At 32.2% G+C, this 27,514-nt stretch overlaps 1 protein-coding gene across 2 annotated transcripts in view; it reads left to right on the forward strand.

Annotated features, from left to right (window-relative positions):
- Window positions 1-21,220, forward strand: part of LOC113557202 (irregular chiasm C-roughest protein) — a 209,240-nt gene extending 188,020 nt beyond the window's left edge. The window contains exon 11 of one of the 2 annotated variants that reach the window (XM_026962583.1): window positions 17,247-17,681. In XM_026962583.1, the coding sequence (XP_026818384.1) occupies window positions 17,247-17,681 (435 nt within the window). Of the gene's footprint in view, window positions 1-17,246 lie in introns of both variants that reach the window. The other variant, XM_026962585.1, reaches the window with a different exon arrangement.
- Window positions 21,221-27,514: the final 6,294 nt, after the last annotated feature.

Genomic DNA, 27,514 nt, shown 5'->3' on the forward strand with positions numbered 1-27,514 from the left:
AGAATATAGATAAGTCAGTCGTTACAAAGGACTTTTTTTCTGATTAGTATAATAATTTTGTTTTTCAAAAACTATTTTAAAAATTCATCGAACACGTTTGAGATGCTATTGTGACACTCATAGTTATATCAATTAAATAAAAATTGACTTACGGTTTAAATTATTTTTCGAGATACTTGCCAAGTCTAAAAGTCTGAATTCCGAAAGGCGAAACGATTTAAAAATTTTTTATCACGTTATTTTTATATTTTAAAAGTTAAATTATGTTATATATATATATATATATATCTAAGTTTCCGTCAAGTATCCGATCAAGTGTATAAAATGTTATAATAAAATAGCTATACACAATAAGTCGTCCGCAAGTTTAAATAGGAATTGTGGCTGCAACATGAGTCGGTAGGGAACAGATATGTAGGTATAGGTATACATAGAGGTGTCAGTGTGGCGGAATTGTGTTTACGAAGACAAACGCAGCGTGACACCCTATTATGTAAGTATATATTGTATCAAAGGTCACGTTTTCGCGTATCCCTTGACATTTGTTGTAATAATATATACATATTTTGAATTATCCGCGATGTTATTTACGTCATTATGTTCGCTCGAGCTTCTCGACGATTTCGACTGCGGAGAACAAAGCGGTTCCGATACATGCGACTTATGTTAGGCGTATATATTATAATTCAATAGCCATACCAAACGCCCAAAATGAATATCAGAAACATTAAATTATATAGTACACTTTTTCTGTAGAGTAGGTACAGTAAAATTTCCCGATTTTTAAAATATTTGAATCACTAAATTTTGATATATTATTTTATCTGACCAAATTAGATTATAAAGGTCACAGTAATATACTATGTACATTAATTAGTGAAATATTATATGATAAAATATAATTAAAAATATTGTTTTATGCAAATTTGCTGGTTTTAATATATTTGTCAATCTTAGTTAGGTAATGACACTATTATACAATATATAATTGCTTATTGACTATTATAAAATATATGTTATTGATAATTTAAAAAAATAAAACTATTTATTGTACATTTAGACTGTTTAGCTATCGAATTATATGAATTATATTGTACCTATTCGTTTCGCAGATATTATAATCAATATTTATTAATTTTATTAACCATGCTAGTGATTTCCATATAACAAGACTTTAGGTCAAATTAATATTACCAAGGAACAAAAAAAAAAAAAAAAAAAATATGCAAAAAAGATTATTTAATATTTTATTTCTCTTTCTGTTGTCCATTCAAGCGAAATACCAGCTTTTTATTATTGTTATATTCTAAAACTTTAATAATATTTATTGACCCCCAATATACCTTCACTGATTCAAAAATAAAACGTATGAATTATTATTTTTCCGTTTGCGAGAAATATTATCAACTATTTTTTTTTTTTTTTTTTGTATTGATTAAAATCCGTTTAACGTATACAGTATAAGTTAACGTTTAAACCGTTCGGGAATCGAATCGAATGACCATGTAGGAATAATAATCCAATTATATGTGATCACGTCGTTGTCCGTATAAATTGTTTGTTGAATCTCGCGCGGGCAAAAATCTCTCGGACTATAATTCTGTAATTAGGAATCAAAATCATACCACAAGATTAAAATAAAACTGACTGTATGAATATCATTTGCGAGATAAATTAATAATAATTATTGTTTTAAAATCGGTTATTATTATGTTCTTATTTCTGAGTTCTTTCTAATAACTATTTTCCTATAACAAAATTGAACGATATTACACGACCTAAATTGTATTTTTTTTTTTTTTTTTGTTTTGTTAATTTATTATGTTTCTTATCTATAACTGAATCCTTATCGGATTTTTCACGAAAAACTGTAACTAACTGTGTTGCGGTATTGTGACGGAACTAGTTGTTACTTAAATAGTACTTATAGTAATAGGTATTTCAAGTACGTACTTTGAATTTTTATCTAAATATAATTAAATTATCATATTTTTTTTAAAATGTTCATACATTTCATGTATTTAACCCTTTAATATTCGTTACAATAATGATATTAATAATTACGCTTTCGACTATAAAGAGGAAACATATTATTATTATTTATCATTACACATTACTGTACTAGTCGATCAACTTGAGACATTTTGATTAAATATTTCATAATTCATAATAATTAAATGCAACTCATAATCGTATCTGAATCACAGCAAGACGTGTGATGGCAGACCTGGGACCCAATCGTTTCTGAGCCTAAAACGTAGATTAGTATGAATAATTAGAATCAAAGACATCCCGCCTCCCGCTAGAAAAATGTTCGCATAACAAAAGTTATGTCTTAATGACAATAATATATTAATTTAATAATTTATAGATATATACACAACTTATTTTATAATTCATAATGATCATAATGTTTGACTAATTTAATATAATCATAACGTATCTATAAAGATAGATTATATTATGTTATATACATTTTAAACAAAATTAATTCGCATATAAGTACTATACATAGAATATAAAAATAGCACAATATGATCGACTTGAGGAATATTCGACGCCCACTGAAGACACTTCGACGTCTTATAAATATAAATTAACAATATACCGACATCGTCGTGACGGTCACACTATTATAATACGTTATTTATCACGCAATATAGCTGAAAATTAATTACATATGGGTATAATAGTACTTAAAAACAAATACATATAGGTCTTCGCCGTGTTAGAATAATAATATATAATATATTTAAGGCAGATAATAATTTTCTGGTATGTACCGCACACAATGTGATTACCTATGCATGTTATTTTAATCCCTAAATAATATTATTATTTGGGTTGTGTGTTATACGCCCCCGCGCACAGGAAAGAATAAATGGCCCGAACGGATTCCAATTTCCGAGCCCGAAAATTAATTGCGAAATTGCATTATTTACGGAAGAATTACCTACATGCCCGCCTACGATATAACTAAAATATATTATTACTGCTGCGGCGGTGTAGAGGTATACGGAGGTAGCGTTTTTTGTCGATCGGATCGATTGCATGTACGTATATTGTATATATAAATAGTTAACCGCAATTTTCACTTTGAATCTGTGTACCTGGTAGCTACAACGTTCTACAGTGTTACAGCGTTTTAGTATGAAATTTTGTTATATTTCATGAATTTCCAGGCACTAGCAAAATAAAAATGATATATCATAAAATTTATAATTTTAATTGGTATAGTAGTTAATAAATTCCCTGCGATCCCAGTTCTGCAGCTATACAATATTGTTTACACTTAAAGTATAGTTTCTATTCTACTTATATATTATATGATGTAGTATTAATTTAATTTCAATTAAAGCAGCTAATAATAATTAATAATACGAATTTCATACAACAATAAGTAATATACCATGTTTTTATGTTATAAAAACGTATTACGAAATACATTTCGAGCACTCTCGTAAAGAATAATGCGACGCTTTGCCAAACGGCCACTCTATAATAATATACTATACACAATATACATATTTACATTTAGGGGCACGATTTAATCTCGCTATACCTTGTTATAATCTGCCGTCTTCGATGGTAAATTGCATTGATCTCTGTCAATTTGTAATTCGTCGATTTTCAAACTATGGCCTTCAAAAACTTAACTAGGAGGGACCAACTTCACACTAACCCCCTCCCCCATAATGTATCAATATTACGCCGGAAAAATAACCCGAGCTTTGTTACAACTAGCAATTTTTCCGGTTTAATCTAGACAAAGTGGTAATGGGGCTAACTTGCGTCGACCTACAAAAAATATTGTGACACTTAACTCATAACTAAGCCAGTTTCACATTATACCCGGTCTGGCATTCTCATAAAGTTTTTACTAAAAATCCGTAACTATGTAAAAAAAAAAAAATAGGTAGATATTACATTCGTAATATACTTACTTCAAATATCGTTATTAAATAACATAGTACTGCCAGCTAGTGGCCATCTATATTAAATAATAAACTTTAAAACATAAATCAATAGCACGTGAAGAGTTAATAGATATTTGACTACTATTCGAAAGTAAATTCCGAGGCGAAATTCAGTAATAATGTTATGAATGATTTTAAAAACAAAAGTATTCGAGCAATGTTCTGCGTGTACCTACGCATTTTCAAAGAATATCAGCTATTCTAAACAACACTGGAGCACCACTGTCTGCAGCGTACGTATAGGGCATGCATTTAGAACGTTTTGAAACGTTCGGCGCATAAAGGCAATGGCTATATAATATGCACAAACGACGACGGCATATACACCTAAATACACATTATGTATACGTATAGTTATGTTCTAATACAGGCGGCGTTCCAGTTAAACGGTTCATATGTCGCGGACGTGCGACTACGCATGATACGTGACGGTCGTGTGTGTGTGTGTGGTTATAAATTATTTTAATATGAAATCGTACATAGAAATCCAATTCAAGAAATGCGTATCTGGTATAATAGAACATAAGATTGAGTGAGGGGGGAAAGTGGAATAACTGTGGCCTTTAAAAAAAAAAAAAAAAAAGCTTAAAAATATAATAAGTATTGTTGTTCGTGTTCAAAAAGAAAAAAAGAGAATTATTCCATTATAATACTATGCATACATAATTATAATAAACAAATTTGGTATAATATATTACAAAATAACACAGGGTATAGAACGAGCTGACAATACTCAAGATTTAATTTCGACTATAACTTTGATATTTAATTTTTATTAATATATCAAATCAAATCTAAATTGTGTTTTTTTTATAAATAATTAAATAATTATTAAAATAACATTTTTACCGTAACAAGAAGAAGAAATTAGAAATGTAATTCTTATAAAAATAAGTAGGTACTACTAGATACAATTTCTCAAAGAGCAATTTATAAAATATAAGAATATTATTCCGATATTATTTCCCAGAACATCGTTTTCCAGTAAACAAAATAAAATTATTTATGTTAAGTTTCTCCGTTAAATATTTGTGTTTTGTTTCTTTTTATCTTTGCTTATCCCACAAAATATAAAAAACATTTTCAAAGATCGCAGTCACGCGGTTTGACGCATTTCTTTTTATATAGTGTAAACTCGAAAGTCGATCACAAGTCCATTGAAGTTGGCCTCCACGGTATACACAAAATACAGATGCCTTATAAATCTTATCGCGGATTCGGCCGTGTTTTCTTATAAGAGGATGTGATGGTTGCGTGTGTTGATTTCGTCTCATGTACGTCGTACCTATAATAATATAGTAAATGTACGTTCAACCGAATCAATTTTGCAATTTTAGCTTTACTAATATAAAAATTAATTGATCGACATTGTAAAGTTTAAAGACGTGTATATTAGCTGTATTCTCTGGTATATTGTGTTTTTTATCCTATTAAGTATTATTGTAAAAGCTATTCACATGAATGTAAAATAATTAACTTAAAAATTAGGTTATTTGGCGCTTTCCGTCCAAAACTCCCGGGGCAAGTGCGCTGATTCATCCTCTCCTCCCCATATATCCGGCCCCGCGTGCGTGAATTCACTGTTATACAAAAACCAACAACAACACAAAGTGAATTCGGCTGAACGCAAATCGTCTACAACGCTGCCGTGTTGTATCTTGTGTAATGTTTGCAAGGCAGAGACAACACAGCACGTGAGCATCACGATCTCTTAAGCTGGGTTCACACGAACCGTGACGTGACATGATTCGATATTTCAATATTTACGATAGTCGCAATCGTAACTTGGCCTTTGAATTCGGGAGGCTCAAGTCTCATCTAAAATTATTTTTTTATATTATTTTTTATAAATATATAGGTAGACAAATATACTTTAAAATGCCTATTTTATGGAAATTGGTTGTGGTTTCTTTCCCAATGATCACCCTTCTATCGTATAAAAAATGTTATTTATATATACTACTGGTATCGGTCGCCGACGATCTGCAACGATCGAGGGGTTTACCCAGACATGAAATTGTATAAAATATTCAACGGACGATCGTATAGAGTGTGTTTACTGTTTGGCATTATAATATTATCACATTATTCATTGGATCGATCGCCATAATCGATTAAATATATACGAAGACCGAACGAGCCTCGTCGCGTGTGTACATATTATACAAGAGGTGATTCTTTTAAAGGCAAACACTCGCATTTTATCGAAAATAATTACATTTTTTCGTTTGTTGATCTGGTCATGTTAAACATGGAAAATACGTGTAGACCGTATTATAATATAGTCGTTGTATGTCAAAAATCATTTCGTGGTTGTTAAACTTGAACTTTGGTTTAAAGGTAGAAAATTACACAATATACACCGTAATATGTTTAATAGTTGTAACTTATAACTGAAATGTTCACCAACTTGATATAATATAAATATCATTAATATCCGCTTAATAAACTATAAAAGTGTTATTTCTTACAAACGTTCTTTTTTGTCAATAAAACAATAAACTAAAAAAGGAAAAACCTCCTAAAACCCAGCCTATATATGCATTGTGCGCGTACATAGTACATACACATTAAGAAAAAGACATTGAAATCTCAATTAATAAACCGATAAAAAAAAACTCGTATAATATATATTTTTGTATAGCGTTCAAATCATTTTTTAACCTATAAAGCATTAAAAATGTAATGAACCAACGTTGTGGTTGGTTACAATATAATTTTCGTAAATGACAGTTGTATACGAATAATTAGTAACATTATAATAAACCACTACCATATTATCAAGTTTTACACTTCAACATTACCTACAAATATGATTAATAGGCGCGGCAAATTATAGATACGTTTTTATTTCGAACTATTCTGTTTACAAGCATAAAAGTTTTAGAACGATATAATATCATATTTCTACGACTTTAAAATTATTCGTGTATCGAGTGCTGACAATCGATTTCCCATCGACTATATACTATTATAATATGTTCTCGCGATCGATCCACTCGTGTGGGCAGATACATACTCAGCGACCGTATACATTACAATGGTGTATTATTAGCTATTATATTATTATAGTACGGTCGTAGACAAAAACTTGGGGGTCTCGCAGAGGAAAATTGTGGAAATCACACACCACGTGGACAATTCGCACACGTGTCGCGTGTATTCAAAGGTTTCGCTAGTCGTTGCATTTCTACACGTGTTCGCGTGTGACTCAGAAATTCAAACAAATAGACTCAAAGTTTAAGTATTAATATAAACACAGTACAGCACACGTGACACTCGTGATTGTTTACCCCCGAAAACGTCGTGTTGGCGGGTCGCTTTTGACGGAAAATACAAAAACCGAAAACGGTCGTTCTTACTCACTCGACACACATGGTCCTCACCCGTTCATGTCCTCGCCCGCGTACATGCAGCGAGTATCATTCATCAAGGTCGCCAATCTTTGATCTTTTGATATAATATAATAAACTAATTATTAAGTTTCTAATTTTTAGTATTTTCTTAAGGGGGACCATGTTTTCAAATACTTGTAACACGATTTTAGGAGTGTTAGTCCCGAGAAAATTTTTTTTTCAAAACCGACCTTTTTACTGTAAATTGTTAATCAGATGTTTCATGTAATCATGATATTTTATTGAAAATTTCACGTATCTTAATAATTGAAATAAAGTAGTTTCTGGTTATTAAAATACAAATGTTAAGAACAATAGTTATATATAAAATAGATGATAATATCAAATATGAGGTATAGTTAGCACTTTATTATATACTTAGACAATTATTACAAATCATAAAATGTTCATATAGATTAGGTAATATAAATTAATATCATTTTAAATTCATGACATAAATCCTCCGGCGCGTATCTTTTAAAGTTTTAAACACATTGTAATATTATGGGTTGTTATCATAGTGATAGCTACATAAAGTTTAATCATTAAAAAAACTACTCGTTAGTTACATCAACATTTTCAAATTAAAATCATTGGCTGAACAATTTACAGTAGAAAATGCTGGTTCTCATTTTAAATTAAAAAGTTTGTATCAACACAAAATTTATCTTGAATTATATAATTATATAATATAATTAATTGAAAATATAGATTTTAATTGAATAATTTCACAAATCAAAATTTGAACAAATAATGCATAATTAAATTGGAAATTTGCTGCCACTCATTAAGGAGGACTTTGTCCAGCGTTAGAGATCTGTATCCCTTTTTTGTCCCACATTCATAAAAATACATAATATTATTAGTTTTTGAATTGTATTTATATGCTAAAAAGAATATTTAATTATCTACATCGTAAAATTGACACCATTGTGGTATCGTCCATTACTATGGCACTATACAAGTTAGTTGTAATAACTATATCGCCTGTATTTTACCACTATTATTGTATTCAATAATAAATTATATTATCATAGTTTATTGTAAGTACACATTTTAATAAAAAGTATTATGTAGTGTATTCTTATGTTTTTTTTTTTACAATATGATAGTAAAATTAACTTAATAGTCTTATAATATTTCATCCGATGTCCAAAATGCGTGGTTAACAAATTTTGAAAAATGTCTAAAAAGTGCCCACCCTTTTTTGAACTGGAAAATCATGGCCATTATATTATAATGTGGTGAATCGTCGTATTCGGGTTAACGCGATATGTGCTGTATTTCGTCTATTATCTAGTTAGGAGTCTTGTGCGCAGTGTCGCAGTGTAATATAAATAATACCTAATATTGCCGTATTATTAGTACTTATTTCTTCGTCATTCCTTATTGGCGGGTGAGGTGTTGCTTTTTATTTATTTATAATTGTAATTTAATTTCGTTATTTTTAGTGTTGTAATTCTCGGGAAGAAGGGACTCGTCATCTCAGCAGACTTCTATTATTATTATAAATTTATTGCATTAATTGCACGTTTCGTCCGCTATTCTGTATTACCTATATATAATAGAAATGTCTATACCTGTAGGCGGCTGCAGTTAAAAAAATATGTTAATTGCTTACAAAATTTTTATTTATATCAATTATAGTATGATAAGACTTGAACTAAAGCTTTGTTTAGATTAATTAAGCCTTTTTTTGTTGTAAATTGCACGTTTTCGCATAGTTTATGCTTTGGGCGTAAGTAAGGGATGGGTTTTAGGTGTTCAAACACCCCCCGAAATTAAATATAACAATTGTATTATTTATACAATTGTTATATGTATATACATACAAATAAATTATTCATAATTTTATAATATTAATATAGATTTAGACAAAAACCACCTCCGAAAATATTTCCTACCTACGCCCATGGTTTATGCATATTTTTACAATTTCCAGTGCGTAATTTGAGTGCATACCTATATAAAATAGTCTTTTAGGGCATTACATTTTTAGCTCTGTTGCATTATAATACCACTTTGTATATATGGAAACAACGGCAGCCGTGTACCGCAATGTATGGTCATAGTTGATTTATTTGATTTTTTTCCTATAGATCAGTGTGTTTCGAAGAAAGTTTTTTAGGCGCCGGTGGTATAAACAATAAATTATTACTATTTGGAGCTCAGATGTTATTTAAATATAAAATCTAAAGATAAATGCATTACAGTATACCTCAAATAAAACGCCAAAAATCTACTATAAAAAATTATCACATTACTATTTAATCAATCTCTAAAAAAATGATTTAATACACTTTAAACAAAATAATCACTTATAAGGGATGCCCTTATTGTTTTACTTTCAAAACTTTATCCTTTCAATACATTAATATTAATTTTTGTATATTTATTTAAATAATATTAAAAAACAATTGATTGGAATATATCATGCATCTCCTTGAATATTAATTGTATGATGATTGTCTGATTTTTCAACAAAGTCCATCATAACAGACCTATACGTATCGATAATAATATTATTACATACCATTTATTACCTAGTTGTGTCTATTATCATTTTTACAAGAAATTTATTAATAGAAGAAATGAAAAACTTCCTCATCAAAACTATTATAACAATTGGTTCATAAGATCAGAGAGATGACCTCTGATATTCGTTGTTATGTATATATAAGCAATTTATAAAATAATTTGGTATAGACATTTTTTTTTTTTTTGTTCGAGACACGAGCAAAAGCGAACATCACGTGACGTCTGTTGTTGTTTTCGGCCCCGTAGTCGATCACATTTTCCGGCGCGTTTATACAATAATTTATTTATAATATAAATAATTGTATTATGTGTACATGTACGCGTGTAGGTCGAACGAGACGAGCGTGTAGCGTGGGTGACGGTGACACGCGAAGTATCATATCTAATCGCCCGGTGAAATGTACTTTAGGCGAGACGTTTTTTTTTCGTATTCGTTTCGTTTTCGTCGAAAACGTACTGAAAATCTGAAATTCAAAAACAATTATAGAGGGTAGCACGAACATCGAATAATTCGCCATCCAATCACAAGACAATATCGGATAGTAAACGGCACCCGTGACATTTATCGCCATCGTGTGAGTGCCTGCGTGTAGGTTCTTATATCACCCCGCCGGATTTGGGCATTGACGAGTTAAAAACTTAAGGTAAAGTGTTACTTATTTCGACTAGACAACTAAACGACGACTATCTACTGCTTTTCTATATTTATACGCGTAGGTAATCGTGAACGATAATATTAAGTACCTAATCATTGCAAATTTTGTAGTGTGTGGTAAATATTAATAATCGTGAACGATATTAATATTATAATAAATACTAGTATTGTTATACTATATTATCTGGAAGCTCGTTGTCACAGTGTGTTTTATATAGAAAAAAAAATGTCTGAGCATGCACCGAACCCGCTGCAGGTCACTTGGTGTTGGGGCGACGACAAATCCGTAGCCAACACCACCACCACCACCACCGCCGCCGCCGCCGCGCCACGAGTGTGCAACGTATAGAAATCATATAATACGAATTTTAAAATGTTCAACTCGACAATATAGGCTCACATCCGGTCGCGTGAACAATATTACAATATGTAATACATATCATATTATACCTACATGACGAAATACATATTATATCGCCGTCACCGTTGTAACCGTACATATGTATACCTATTATATTATTATACAATGTATATAATATTAAGTACCTCTGTATACTGGAAACGTATATTATGGTTATGCAACCGCGAAAAATCAATTAGAGAAAGTGAGGGGTGGCACTCCATCACGCTCCAATTGTGTACAACATCTATAATATTAAAAAAGTCCATAAAAAATATATCACATCGCCATGCATCATAATAATAATATAGTATATATTATAGTACGTATAGTGTTCTCGTATGCAGCGCCGGCGTTAATTACAAAACGACCGCGCGTCGGTTGCCATTATTCGCGTCAGTAGTAATAATAGTAATAATAATAATAATTTCAACGCGGTCGTTTACCGTCTTAACGTCGTTTTCGTAGGTATAGGAACGCACGTTGACAGTCGCGTTTCCGAAAGACGAACAATGAACACGCGTTGAGTAAAACGATCGTTGTAATATTATTACATTACTACTTTAATAACACATATACCTACCTGTAATATGACGGGGTTGTGAACTTAATGCACTGTAAAACCTTAGAAAACGCGTCTAAAACCTGCTAAAATTGCCACGGTTTAAAATGGACTTTTGATTTCAAAATCTGGTAAAAACAAAACAAAGTTTAAAAATAAAAGGATTTTCAGATTTTATTGAGGGGAAAAATTAAGTATTTATACTTAAATTTAGATCAAAAGGGTAAAAACGTTATTAATATAATATTTTTTCATTTTTTCTACATAAGTGTTTAGAAATTATTATAAAATACAGTTATACAGTTAACGCGTGAACGTCTAAAATATATCGTTAATGAAAATGTTAAAATTACCGTTAAATACAATTAGAAAAAATAAAAATAAATGACCTAGACGGACAGACACAACTGTACCCAAATGTCAAAATATGCAAAATAAAAGTCTTGAAATGTAATTCATTATTGCAAAGAAAAGGTTCGTGGTGTTTCACAGTGAGATAAAAAAAAAATCACTTTTCCTCTGCAAATGCACACAACAGCCCTAATAACTATTTATACTCGTAGTGTGTAAAAGACGCGTCGTATAGTCGGTATATATATATATATATATATATCAGTAATATATTGTAACACGCGGTATTATAATCCATCACTCGAATTTTCGTCGTTTTCCGTTTTTTAATCGTTTGAAATCGTACAGCCATTTCCTCCCTTTCTCTCGACCGCTATCACACACACACATACACACACACACACACACACGATTCCACGTGATTAACACGAAATAAACTACGATTTGCCGAAGAGCATTCGCCTTTAATAACGCGCGTATTGTATAACATGTATCAAACATATATGGGTATATGTATTATAATACGTAATTTTAGCGTAATCTATATTATATGCAAACCGAATAATACCCGATTAATTAAAAACTTTTTTTTTTCCATTCTCCGACGAATATCGAATTTTATGATTTGTAACGCGCATATATATTATATTGTGTATTGTATTGGCTTTACGCAGACGCGTAATATTTTCGGTTTTTTATTTTTAATTTTATAATGTGCTCGTCGGGTTCCCGCTTTATCTGCTATAATATAATGATCTATCTGGCAACGATTGCCAATCACATTTTCCCAATTTTACGCATTATTGTCGACTGTTTGTAAAGTGACAGGTCGCAGCATGCTTTCGATAGACGATTCCGTAGACGACGTACTTGTTCGGCGACACCTCGAGTACTTTCGGATTGCGGAGAAAAACGAACCGTTAATATTTTGTTCACACTATATATCATACTATTATCTCGAATGTTATTTACACTTGTATGGCTGTACATGTTGGAGAGACATTTTTTTTCCAAAAATAAATTACTATTGTATTCACATTGGACATTACGCCAGAACATTAATTGGGAAACAGTTATCGATTTCCGTGTACTTATAAATAATAATGTAGTTATCACATTGTTCTGTTACATAATTATTATGTAAGTGTCTATACAGGGTAAACTGCAGTCAACAGTGATATCATCTCAAAACGTATTAACATTTTTAGAAATATTTTTAACGTATACGTACGCCTATAGGTACGCTTTAGTTTAAAAAAAATCATATTTTATGAAAATTTTACATATTTTTAGTATTTTTTACTGTTTAATTTTTATTTTTTCGAAAGACAACACTGACATTTGCGTTTCATTTTTAAGTACAATAATACTAGTCAATTATGCAAACAGTTGCTTGAAAAAAATTTAGGCAATATTGTTATTATTATGTTGTCGATAATTGTAGCTGATTTTCATCGTTGCTGTCTGCTTACCTAACACGTATTATTGTTACATGCGTTGCATTTTGAAGTTTGAATAAAAATGTTAAGTAAGATACCGTGCCGATTACGTTTTTCGGATAGACATTTTTCATATTTTCCACATCACGCCGCGCAAATACGTAAATACGCGCAAAGCATCGTAAGTAGATGATACTTTCCGCTGTACTTATACACACATCCAAATATGTTCATATCGCACTATAAATCACCGCGACTTCTGTCGCCGTAACCACTAGGATTTGCATAACCGACTGAGACTGTTTATGGAAAGCGTTCGATTTGATTAAACGCCGTGACTTAGCAGAAGCGAAAACGGTCGACCGGTGCTCGGTATTCGTCGCGTTCCGCCGATACAATCGAGCGGCCGATTTTATCAAATTCAATTTTAGAATTATAAAGTTTTTTCATCAGAATGGTGAATAAAATAATTTTATTGTACAGAATATATTATTATAACGCTCAAAACTGAGTATTGACGAATTAAAAGGTTATGTTACATAACGATAAAATTACCTTTCTTTTTTTTAAATGACTTTTAAAACTTATAAGTCAACTTATTATTTATTAATTTCAATCTCAACCATACATAAACTAATTTACAATCTTTTAACACTACCAAATACAGTATTACCCGAGAGCGATGTCTAAAGAAACTTTGTTAAATGCTCGTTTTAACGAGTTAAAGAAAATGTATAGTTAACCTGCCCCGCCTTACGATTATACCCAATACTATTGATACCACGTGTGTGTCAAGCACATACCACCTATCGAACATCACAAGCATAACACAATAACACATAGATGAAGATTAAACATTACTTTGGAGGTACCTACGTTTAAAAGAGTTTGCTCATCATTATTAATAAGGAGAAAAAATTATCTATTATTTTTTGGTTGCTATATAATTATTATAAAACGTTTACAGCTTGAAATATTCACTTTCAGGCACATTTATGCTTCGTTAAAAATTAGTTCGCTTTAAATTATACGCTCAGCGTTCGAGTCAATATACAGTTGCGAACTTGCAAAAGTCTATTGTCCTGCGCGATAAATACGATCAAATAAAATAAAAACTAAAGAACACATTGAAGTGTTTTATGAAGCTATATATGTAGTGCATTAGTGCTGCTCGTGTTTCATTAAAATCAACAAAATACACACCTGCAAATATATTAACAAGACGTCCAATTATCAATAGAAACAAAACTTATAGGTATAAATATTTATATATACAATAGATATAATGACGGCTAAACATCAGTAGGGCGGAGTTCGTTTATCGTATAAAAAGATATGATATAAAAATGGTCATCGTGAATCTTTCATGTAGTGAAAAATTTCAAATCCCCAAATAAGACTTTTTTTATACAGGTACCATTTATAAATGTGTAGGTACACGGACAAATTATTACCGACACGCGAAATTTTCTCAAGATTTTGATTACGACATTTTGGCCCGGGACCCGCGGTATTCGCTATACGTTCACGGTCTTAGGTCATATTAAAGATTATATAATATATAATCTGTACAGAGATCGCGGGCTTATACGACATGACTCCTCTCGTAACATCACAATATATATGTATCTATAAAAAGACACAGCACGCATACTCGTCTACACGCGGAGTACACATGTGTGCACGTGTGTGCGCGCGCGCTTTATGCGTGCTTACCAGTGCGATAAAAGTTTTCTCCGTGTCCTTTTCGTTTGGCGCTGCGCGATTTCACCATTGCCGAGAAGGTATCCTCCGGGGAATGGTCGCCGCCCCCTACGCCCCCCACGACTGGATACAATGATTTATATACACGGCTCCAAATGTTCGTAGACGATATATGTTTACAGGTAGACTGTATATATGTGTGTGTGTCAGGTACATTGAAATCGTCGAAACGCGCTTTTTCGTCTGAACTCCAATAGTAATCGTCTTTCTGAGAAAAACACCTGACTATATAGCTATATATATGCGTGTGTGTGTGTGTGCGTTATAGGCGCACGCGATGCGTGAAAACTGTGGGGAAAGGGAGTTGATCGCCGGTCGAGAGGCTGCGAGAGAATCATTTTGTCCCGCGAAACGGACAAAATTGTTATTACCGTTTTATTCAAACTATTTCTTGTATATGTATATATTTTATAATAAATTTATTGATTTTTTTAAAAATTTAAGACCGTTCGTTAAATCACCTACCGTAAATAAAATATAAGACCGTGGATTAAAAAATGATCTACGATAAAATAATTTGTAGAACTGAATTCATTTCGTGTCAAATCGCGTTCAAATATTATACGTGATATATATTATAGAATTGAAAAAAACAGTGTATGCGTTTGCGAATATAATTACTTGCGATGTATAATAATTACTGTTCATTATAATTTATGCTTTGGTGTAAAAATAGGACGTCGCACACGATTGTTTTCGTCGTCGTGTCTTGTCCGCGATTAGATACATATTATTATAATATATGTATGTAGTTATAGTAAAAATCGAGTAACAATATTTCGTTTTTAATTAATTTTTTTTTCTTAATGTCTTGCACATAAAAGGCGGCGTAGATAGAATAAAAACAAAGGCCGAAGATCTATCTTCCTCTTTCCTCCCACCGCCGCTACCGACGCCGGTTCGACCCTTGAAGGTGAGACGTAAATACGGTAATGCGTCCATCCGCCTGCTGCTAAATATAAACATTAAGACTTGCACGTTACATATTATTATACTATTTGAACATTTAATGGAAATTAATAATTTAGCTTTTAAAATGTTTACTTACATAAATCAAAGCTCTATCAACGCGGATGTCTAAGGATTTTTTTTTTAAAATCCAAAACAAACATTTATTTTTATTTTTTTTTATTTCAAGCTTTAAAAAACCGTAATATACTCTATAAATTGATAGCAATATAGAGCGGCTGTCTAACACCGCGCAGTACTAATTTTGCACAATCGTAAGTGCATACGGAAATATATTAATTAAAAAAAAAAGTGAACTAACGGGAACGCGCGCCGCGCGCGAGACACTATCTGGAATCTTTAATTGATATAATTATATCGTGAGCCAAAAATAATTTAATAACATAATTGGTAATTATGATGTTTTCGAGTTACGCAGACGAATTAAAAATTAATAATATTTCGAACGTGGTCGGGTAAGAAAAAATTAAAATTAAAGTCTATAAGTAGTTAATTCGATTTCTCGAAATATTTCAGTCGAGATATGATCGAATTAAATTATAAAATACGAAAACGTCGACTAATCGTTTAAACTCGACACTATAACAACACATAATACTATAGTGTAGTTGCAGGTGGTATAGCTTGTAATCGTTGACTTAAACAATATTTACAAGGTTACGACGCAAATCGGTTTAATTAAAAATATATGAAAAAACAAATACTTACAATAAATAAATAAATCTTTTAATCGCGTGTGAATTCGACAAAAATGACACCACGCGATGATGATGATGATGTATGGGTGTTTATTACATAAAATTGAATGAAATTGTTTGAAACGCCGATTATCTTATTATAGCAATTGATGGGCGTATTATCGTGAAAAATACGTTTAAAAATGTATATTTTGCATTTTTGGGCGAAAGAGGGGGTTGTGATCTTGTGATTTATTCATTTTTAATAAGTTAAAATCCCAGACCCGACGATTGAGAACCCCCGTTGCATGACGAATAATTGTAATTAAACCGGGCTCACCGGGATGAGCTGCGTCGTCTGCCGCGCCGCGTCCAAAAGTCGCACTCGACCCGTATATAGGCCGAGGTACTCTGCAGGAAAGGCCGCGACAAACGACGCAGCTGCACGGCGAGCCCGCGCACGTGAGATGCGGCGATTTTCACTACTCGTCCTTTACCTATTTTATGTTTTCTTCGCAGGACCGGCCGACCAGCAGCAACAACGGCTACATAGCGGCCGACCGGCTGTACGACCTGAACCCAATGCCGCCGCCGCAGACGGTCATCGCCCTGTCGTCGTCGTCGTCGTCGTCGCCGTCGCCCAAGCCGTCCGACGCGTCCGCCTCCAGGACGTCCACCGGCGGCGACCCGGCCACGCTGCTCCAATACTCGGCCGCGTACGGCAACCCGTACCTGCGGCCGACGTCGGCGCAGTGGCCGGCGCAACCGCCGCGGCCGGTGCAGCAGAAGTACGACGCGTACGGCCGGCCCGAACCGCCGCCGTACAGCGCGGTCGGCAAGGGCAAGCGGAAAACCGCCGCAGCCGTCCACGGGCCGTCCGCCGCCGCCGTGCCCGTCGGGCCCAACTATCACATCGGCGTGGCCAAGCGGCAGACGCTGGCCACGCACGTCTGAACGGCCGGTCGAGTAGTCCGGCGCAACAAAGGCTGATGAACTATAGTCGTATTATATTATATTAAATAAGTTATAGCGCTGTGTGTGTGTATATGACCATCGTTGCGTGAACGGTGACATCCGTGTAATAGTAAAAATTATATTATTTTATCTGTATGAGAAATATCATTATGTAGTGATCGTCTCTCGGACTCTTCGGACACGACGAACTTTCTAAGAACTTCGAACAATGTCCGTTCGAACATTTTGATCGCCATGTCCAAACAGTTCGAGTGCACGCGTCACACAGGAGATTGATTTTAATTATTATTATATTTTTTTTTCTTAAGTGTTTTCTTTACTACTATTTTTGCGTTTTAAAACTTGTTACGGTTGAATTGTTTTTGAAAAATCGGCAGGGTTCGAACTGCAGTTATATTATAATCAATAGTATAATAAAAAATCGAGTTCCACAAAACACCCCTAAATGCCATCGTGGCTATACTTAATGATGTTATTGTACACGAATAATAATAATATTGTACGGTAAATAAAGCCGCCTGGGGTTGAGCCACGAGGACCCACCCCCCCCCCTCCCCTATCGATCATACCGGCCGGGCCGATTGTCTTGCGAGGGCCGGTGCGACGATCAATTATTACACGATATCGTATGGTTTGTGTGCCTATACTGTGTCGTGTGGTTTCCGACGATTGGAAAAACGATAGAAAACGGTTAGAGTTTGAAAACAAATTCAATTGCGCAACAACATAATGCTGTATTGCCTTTAAACCGTCGACAGGTAAGAACGCGTCACTAACACGAACATTTAACTGCTTTACGTCTTTTAACGTTTTTCTTTTCGTTATCCGAACCCGACCGATTCGATTATTGAACACGTCTATTTTTTTATAATATACGTCATACGGCGTTTAATTAATTCAATACTTTTTATTTATTTTTTACTCGTTAGCACATAAAAATATATGTATTCAATTTTTTTTTCATCACTCAAAGTGTACAAACGGTATTAATTGTGAGAAACGCTTATTATACTGAGATTTAGCCGTTTTCTTAAAAATCGTTGGTAGTGATACTATTTTTTTTCTCTATGTCGTCGGGAATTGCACGATACATAAACCTACTACACCTTATCGTATACTACTATAGGTATGATAAACGACAAAACCAAATTTCTGTTGGACTTTAATACGAATTCGTCGTGAATCGCCACGACAATACAATATATAATATCGACAAAAACCGTTATCGTTTATCTGCGATATCGAAACCCGCCACTGCGCACAGATGATACGGCTCTCGTTTGTATGTCCCCGCACTATTATACGAATAGATTTTTGAATCCTAATCAAATAATATGATATAATAAATGTAGGTACGCGCGCCGTCCTTGAATATTTTATCACGATTATGTGGGTAAGGTCGAATGCACTCGAGGCAGAAAAGAACAATATTGGACTCGTTATATAATATATACATATTATTATATTATCCTATAATCATCGATTTTAAACAATATAAAACCTATATGTACTAACGAATATCAATTGACGGTCGAAAGAATAATAAATTCGTATCTTAACTGCAATATTATATTTCAATAAGCATATTGTTTTCAACTATAACAATAATTACATTGTTATAAGCACACGGCTTCAATTAAACAAAAAAAAAAAAAAAAAAAAACAATGAAATATACAAACATTTTTTTTCTAAAATAAATAAATAGCTACGATTTTACGTTTATTTCTAAATCAGTCACGTGTTTTTGTAGCACTCGGTCCACACACACACACACACATACACACACTACGGGTCTTGGAATATTGTCAACTAAAATAAAAAAAAAAAAACATTTAAAAATTCTACCTATATGGAATCGAGCGCCGCAATCCGAACATAAGCTTTTTTTAAACCCGCGGAGTGATGCGATTCCGGCATTTCGGTTTGGTTAACGAGTGCAGTTCGACAATGCCCACATAGTAGTCGTTGTTACCACGCCGACGATGATAAACACGTTTTTGCTGTGCCTAAATCCTAAGTAAAGTCAATGTTAATCCGTATTGCTGTACTGTTTATACAGAGGCGGATCGTTCTGGTTACAGGTTTATTACCACACTAGATTTATCAAAACTAAATATGATATACTCTGTTGATAATTATTAATGGTTAAATAATGATAAGTAAAATTTTAGAGTTTGATGTTGTTCTATATATTATTATATATATATATTTCTTTTTTACTTTTCTACACGTTGTCGCCACGAGTCTTCGACTTTTTACTATACTGCACTCTGGTCCCCGCAGTGTTTTGACGGGGTGCAGATTCATGTTCCGACTGTTGTAGCTGATGTTACTACGTCTGGTCGAGAGACACCGTTTCTCCCGCGTGTAATATACATATAGGTATATGACTATTACTATCTCTCCGAATTTCGCGCCACTTCCATTCCCGTCCCGACCCCGCGGCGACTCGCCGTCAAATAATACTAATAATCATTGTTTGTTTTGTTTTCTTCTACCGGTTCCATCACTGTTAACTTAAAATCGTGCAACAACGATATATATATATATATATATATGATAGCATAATTATCGCGGTGTGCTCGCGGGCGATCCGTCTGCCGCTCGTTATATTATGATGCGCACTTCGACGTAGGCAGAAGCGCGCAGTCCTATCCGATATATACACATAGATATGAAAATATACGGTATTCCGTGATATACGAACGACGGATATCGATGGCTCGGAGCGGTGCACACGTGCACGGACTACTATTATGTAAGTGTCTACTTTTTACCCGAGATTTAACGTTAAAGTGCCGTTAAACAAAGTGCACATATATACTGCAGTGGTACAGTGCTCATATTGAATTCTGTTTGTTTTTGAATACATTACATTATCACATCGTGTGTACCCGGCGTGTTTTTTGTCGTCCGTTTAGATATAGCCCTACCGTGATACGTATAGGTGGTACATATGGTATATCCACCTATACTTTTAAAAACCGTTTTCATATTAATATTATACAACATTTGATGTAATGAAAATAAAAATAAACCCTGAAACCGACGAAGCTCACCGACTCATCGATTTCATACGTTTTGTGACTTGTTCGATGACATAATAATAGTGCAGTGACGTGTGCTCTGTATAATGGTACGGCCATCGATATACACAATAGTGTTTGCGAAAACTCACCGTTTTTACAGAATTATAGGTAATCGCGCTGGCGGATGGGTATAATATATGCTATATATATATATATATACGATTCAAACAATCCCTCCTCGCCTACCCCCTCCCCCCCTTCCTCCCGAAAACGGTAACGTTTCGTTTCGTCTTCGAATTTCGGGTAATTTCGGTTTCGTCCTAAACATTTTTTTTTTAATAATATGTCTTTTAAGCGGCGGGCGTGCTACAAACATATTATGATGTATATTGCATTATATATTATAGTAATACGAGGCTGCCCTGTACAGGTTAACAATACAATATTGATAAATTATTATTATATAAAACTATATATATATATATATGTTATATATGTTACGTTACGTTATTATTTTAAAAATTATAATATATATTTATATATATATATATAGTACCTAATATGATTATATGAATGTGTTAGCCTATAAGATAAATATATTATATTATTATGTATATTGTTTGATTATTGTGTATCTACGTGTATAAGAGTTTATGTTCCAAACAAATATGATCTATATTATAATAATAAATTAATATTACGATAAATGTATTATTGAAAACATAATATATATTATTAGACTATATAAATTATAAATAAATGTATTATTATTACTATTATATTATTTACCTACGTTTCGATAGATAAGTATTATTATTGATATTTTTTTTTTTTTTTGTTATTTTGATCGTTATATATAATATATGATAAACATATTAATGTATATCGTTTACAAATACGAAACGATTTATTTTAAAATTATAGACGAATGTGTACTTAGTTTTTTTTTTCATTTATTATTATTATTATCATTTTTTTTTCTTAAATATAACTATACGAAAAATCATTATGTAAATATTATGAAGTTAATATTATATATATATATATATATATATACCTACCTATTATTTTAACTTGTACTATAATAATATTACATTTTATGCCATTATTGTGTAAAAGTCTACCTTACCTATAAGTGTGTGAATATCAGAATATATAAAATTATAAAAGGATTTTCGAAATATATTTTATTTCTATTGTTTTACTATATACACTATAATATATGATACTGCTATTATATCGGTATGTACAGGTTGATTTCTTAAAACGGACACAACCGTGTGTACCCTAAAGTTATTAACGTTTTTGGAAATATTTTTTTTTATCATCGTAATAATATCATTAAAAGTCATTAGAAAACCAAATTTTAAACAAAAAAAAAGAAGAATTTTACACTTTATCGAATGACACTGAATGTAGGTGGTACATTTTTAATTTAATATTATTCCTTCCGCGAAGCGCAATAGGTACTTTTTCGAGGATTTCAGTGTATAAGATTCGAATTTTAAATGAGTAACTACTTAGTAACTAATATAGTACTATATAGTTACCTATTATATAGTTATAATAGTATTTAAATTTTTGATAACTGCGGAGCGGGTTGGCACGCAGAAGTGCCCCGTCATATGTTAATCTACTGCAGCTATATTATTATACTCTGTTCATCAAAACTTTAAATAGGCGCCCACTTAAGGCCATGTATTACGAACTAATCGTTTGTTATCCGATTTTTTTAATTTTGACATTTTCAGAAAAATATTCTGATTAGGGATAAAAAAAAAAATATTTATTTTATGTTTTTCTATTAGTCGAAAAAATATTTCCCAAAACGTTGACATAAGCTCATCTGCTTTTTGAGAAACAAGACGTGTACACCTTTAAAAAGAATCGACCTGTACTGCCTATACTGTTATAATATTATATTGTAAACATAATATAATACATTATTATGTGGTTCCTCGATCTATGTATTAATATAATATATTTTTATTAATATATTGTATCTATGTAAGAAAGTGAGAAAATACAAAAAAGACAATATCATCATCGCCTATAGCTGCGGAATATTAATATTGTTATCGACATCGTGACCCAATTTAAAAACCCTCGTTTTGCGTTATTTCGTTGTAAAAATATAACCGTCGATGGATATGGTTGTGTGGAAAAGAAAAAAACGTATAAAATATGTATAATCGCGGTAGGTACAATATTATGATGCTGCGCGCAAGTGACGCGGTACACCTATACCGCGGGTGTGATATTGCTCGCGCCCGTAGTGATATATGTTTCATCTCGCCGCGCGTTATATTATTTTATTATAATACGTATAAATATACCGTGTACGCGTGTTCAGTGGCGTAGCCAGAGAGAAGGCTGAGTGGGTTGCAGCCCCCCCCTCCCCCCCCCCCCCCCGAAATATGAAGAAAATTTAAAAATTATTTTAATTTTTAATGGTCTATGAAAATTGCTACGAAAATGTCAGATTGTTCTTTACAAAAATTGATCAGCCCTCCCCGACAAAAATCCTAGCTACGCCACCGCGCGTGTTTTTAAATTTTACGAAGAAATAAATGAAATACGTAAGCCACCTACCTATATACACACAGTGTATACAATAGGTACGTATCGAACGCAACGTCGTGAACTGCTGCAATAATAATAATATAATATAAATAATGACGGCACGGGGGCGTCACTCTTCCGCAGAGATGTGGTGAAATCGCTCGCCGTACGTGATCTTTTTTTCTATCGTGTTTATGGGTACCCTACGCGTCTAGAGATACTTTTTGTCGCACTCCCGATATAAATAATATATTATTTAGACAATATATGGGCCGGTGCGTGTGACCTATACCACCGGGCAATCCACATAATGTAATAGGTAAAACATGTATACCTTTCGGGTTTACGATCTAATGTGTGTGTGTTGGCCATCAGTGACCTACCGAATTCCAGTGGTCTGCAAACAGACAAATATAATAATATATAAATACATATAAGTGTATAAATATCTGAGCAAAAAGTAAATATAATACAAGCGTGACGCTGCTACGAAGAAATTTTAATCTCGGCGCGATCTATATAAATCTATAATTTTACAACATCACGACGATTATTATAACAATAATAAAAAAGGTCGAACTGTCAAATTTAAAAAATCGTCGATCTATGAACATAAATTAAATTTATAAATAATTTATTAGAATCTAGATCGTGACAGCGATGACGCGGAATCATTTTAATATTTTTATTTTTTTGATGATGAGTTTTTTTAAGGTTTTCGATTTTTACAATTGAACAACAACGATGTATAGCTTATTTTGAATAAGGCATTAGCTTGTCGTCGCTGAATCTCTAAAGGACCGAGAACGGTTTACGATTAAAAAGAGCATAATTATAAGAGTAATGATAAGTAACACGGGCGCCCGGAGGGGGACAAGACGGGGCATTTGCCTCCCCCTGGAATTCAAATAGAATTTTGAAGATTTTAACTTTTATTTTGATTTATAAACATTTCATCGATATTTGTACTTTAGTGTTTGGGGTTGGTATTTGATTACATGTAATTCTAATTTGGTGTTTGATTTCATTGTACCCCTCCCTGATAAATTTCCTGCGGGCGCCCGTGATGAGTAGCTACATATATACACGGCCGGCGGAAGGCAGGGGCGGCAAATTTTTGTCTAAATAGTAAATACCCATGGGCGGCATTTTAGCTAAGACACTACTCGAATTACAACAGATTAGGGCGGCAAAATAACTTGCGCCAGCTCTGCTTATATAATTATAAGGATCGTGGATAATACATTATTTGTATCTTCCATCTTCTTTTGATACTTAATAACTGTATATAATATAATACCTACCTACATTATATACACAGAATTATTCTAGTTACTTGTTTCTTTGAAGTAATTTGTACATATTTTTTCATTTCGTATTAATATTTTTGTTATAATATAAAAGAGTGTATTTTTAATCTGAAATCATCTGCAGATACGGCGGGTACCTACATAATACATTAAATAATATCGGTATGAGTTATGTTAGATTTTAAACGCGTATTGTTTAAGTTAAGGAGAAACCCTGTTGATAATCTGTAACATATAATATATTATGTAAGACGAGCAAATTTTCTGATTACTATTTTTTTTTTTTTTTTTTAACGTTAACGCGAGAAAGAATAGCTGATAGAAAACTCAATGAAATCAATTTACAAGTCGAGATTCAAAAAATCCATATACACCAGTGGTTTTTTAGATGATTGGAAGGAGTGAAAACTTTTTGGAATTTAACGAAAAAAAAATAAATTAAAATCAAATAAGTTTTCAAATCCACCTAGTGTTATTTCTATATAGGCGTCATTTTAGTTTTTAATTATGCCATTATGCCGTCTGCAGACCGTTTTTAAACCATTGCCATACCACATGTTATACTATCAGCTATACTTATATATTTATTCCTAAATATCATTAGCTAAATCTATTTAACGAGATAAAACAAATTTCATATAGCAAATGTAGGTTAACAATATATATAAAATAAATCAATAACATATATTAATTATAAGAAAAACAGAATATTTTGCGCCAAGCCAGTTTTCGACAATAAGAATTTTCTTATTGGCTTTATAACTCAAAACGAAAAACAGTAAGTAATTGATTAATTTTGACCAATTTTTTATACTACTATTTCTATACATGATATAATTTTCAAAATATTTTGACTCTTTTTGAACATTTTTTCTCTAAATAATGTTGAATGTTTACTTAAACATTTTTCATATTATATTACTACGTTTTGTATCCAAAATGATTTCCTTTCGGAGACTTTCTTATACACACGGAAAATGTATTTTCTACAAAATGGATTAAATTATCTCAAAAAGAATCAAATTGTCCTCGGAGGATCAACATAATGACATTATTACATTGTCCCGCAGTTAAAATTACATTTTCAAAAGATTTAAATTAATTATATATTTTTATAAGTCTATTTCTTATTTACACTTATTTCACACGGTTCTATGGTTAATAATAATTATTATTTTTACATATTATAATATAAATATGATATTATGATATACTTACTATTATAATAATTTAATATTAAATGCAATGCAATGCTTTCGCACAAATCAATTAAATTTATCATATTATTACTAATTACTAATAGTAAAATAAATTACTTTTTTTTCTGTAATATTGTAATATTTCATTACAATTTTATTTGAGTAACCAGTAAAGTAACTCGATTACTTTTTAAAAGTAACTTACCCAACACTGGAAACGATGTTTAACTCGATATTGTAAATCTTGGCAACAGTATGTTTTAAACATTATAAATATTACCGTTTGATAGCTCAATGACTGTATAATTCGAGTTAACTCTATTCATAATCTCCCTTATACTCTACCGACAATCCTACATTTATCCAGTGACTCCTCAGATATATGTTATAGGACGTATAGTACTTAATCGGTAATAATAAGCGCAGAAACATTCTAAGGCCACGACAAATTAATCAAACTGAAAAAAAAATTGACAATAGACTGATAAAATATTTTAAATAACTATCATAATAAATTACTAAAAAAAAACCAATACGCACACTAGTGCTCTGCGTGGTCTGGTCTTAATCAGTCCGGTCTTAACCAAACCGGACCATGGTCCGGTTCAATATTTTTTAAGAGTAATTCAGTCCAGTCCTCAGATAAAATACATTATTTTCGGTCCCTTTCGGTTTAAAAAAAAAAAAATGAAAATAGTTCAGTCCGGTTCGGCTCGGTCCCAATCGCGGTTCTTAAAATCTAAGTAAGTTATCTTTATGTAATACCATTGATTATAAATACTATAGATAGCTCACTTTATATCTTTCTATTGTAATACAAAACGCATCATTGTCCAGTCTGAGCTAATATTGATTGAACCTTACGGTCCGCTCCGTAAACGGTCCGAAATGTTTTAAGATCGAACCGGCAGTCCGGTCCCCCGGTCCACTCTATATGAATAAATTTAATAACTGGTCCGGTTCGGTCTATAAATAATACGCAGCCATGGTTCGGTCCGAATTTGGTCTTCTATTGAACTTTTAAGTGTGGTCTGGTCCGAATTCGGTCCCTCCCTCAAATTTTAAGTACGATCCGGTCTTTAAAATAACGGACCGTGCAGAGCTCAAACGCACACATATATATAATTGTATTATTTGTATAATAATTATAGTCAAGGCTAGGCATTAACTAAAAGTTAAAATTAAGTTAAAACGTTAAGTTAATTTACTCGTTACATTTTTTTTAACTTAATAAGTTACTTTTTTTTTAGATTAACGTGTTAACTTCAAGTTAATTTTATTCAAAAGTATCTAAATCAAGTTAATTTTTGTCTGTAAAATAATGCAAGAATAATTCAAAATTTTAGGGTTTATTTTAGAAAAACACGGTTTTTGATAGCTTTATTGGTACTAAGATGTATCATTTTAAATTTTCCTGGTAATTTTCTCGAGCGTAAGAAAAACTATCTAATTAACAAGATTATATGTCTGGATTTTTTTATTTTTGCAAATTAGAAAATTTTAACTTTAAACTAAGTTAAGTTACTTTTTTTTTAAAGTTGACTTTTAACTTAATTTAACTTGATTCTTTTTAAAATAACTTAACTTAAGTTAAAAAAAATCGTTAACTTACCCAGCCTTGATTATAGTGAATATAAATATACTGTAAAGTGGAAAACATCATACCCTATTGTATTCGTGTATAATGCATTACCTAATGTTTGCGCCGAAA

Source organism: Rhopalosiphum maidis, chromosome 3, assembly GCF_003676215.2.
Source record: "Rhopalosiphum maidis isolate BTI-1 chromosome 3, ASM367621v3, whole genome shotgun sequence".
NCBI lineage: Eukaryota > Metazoa > Arthropoda > Insecta > Hemiptera > Aphididae > Rhopalosiphum > Rhopalosiphum maidis.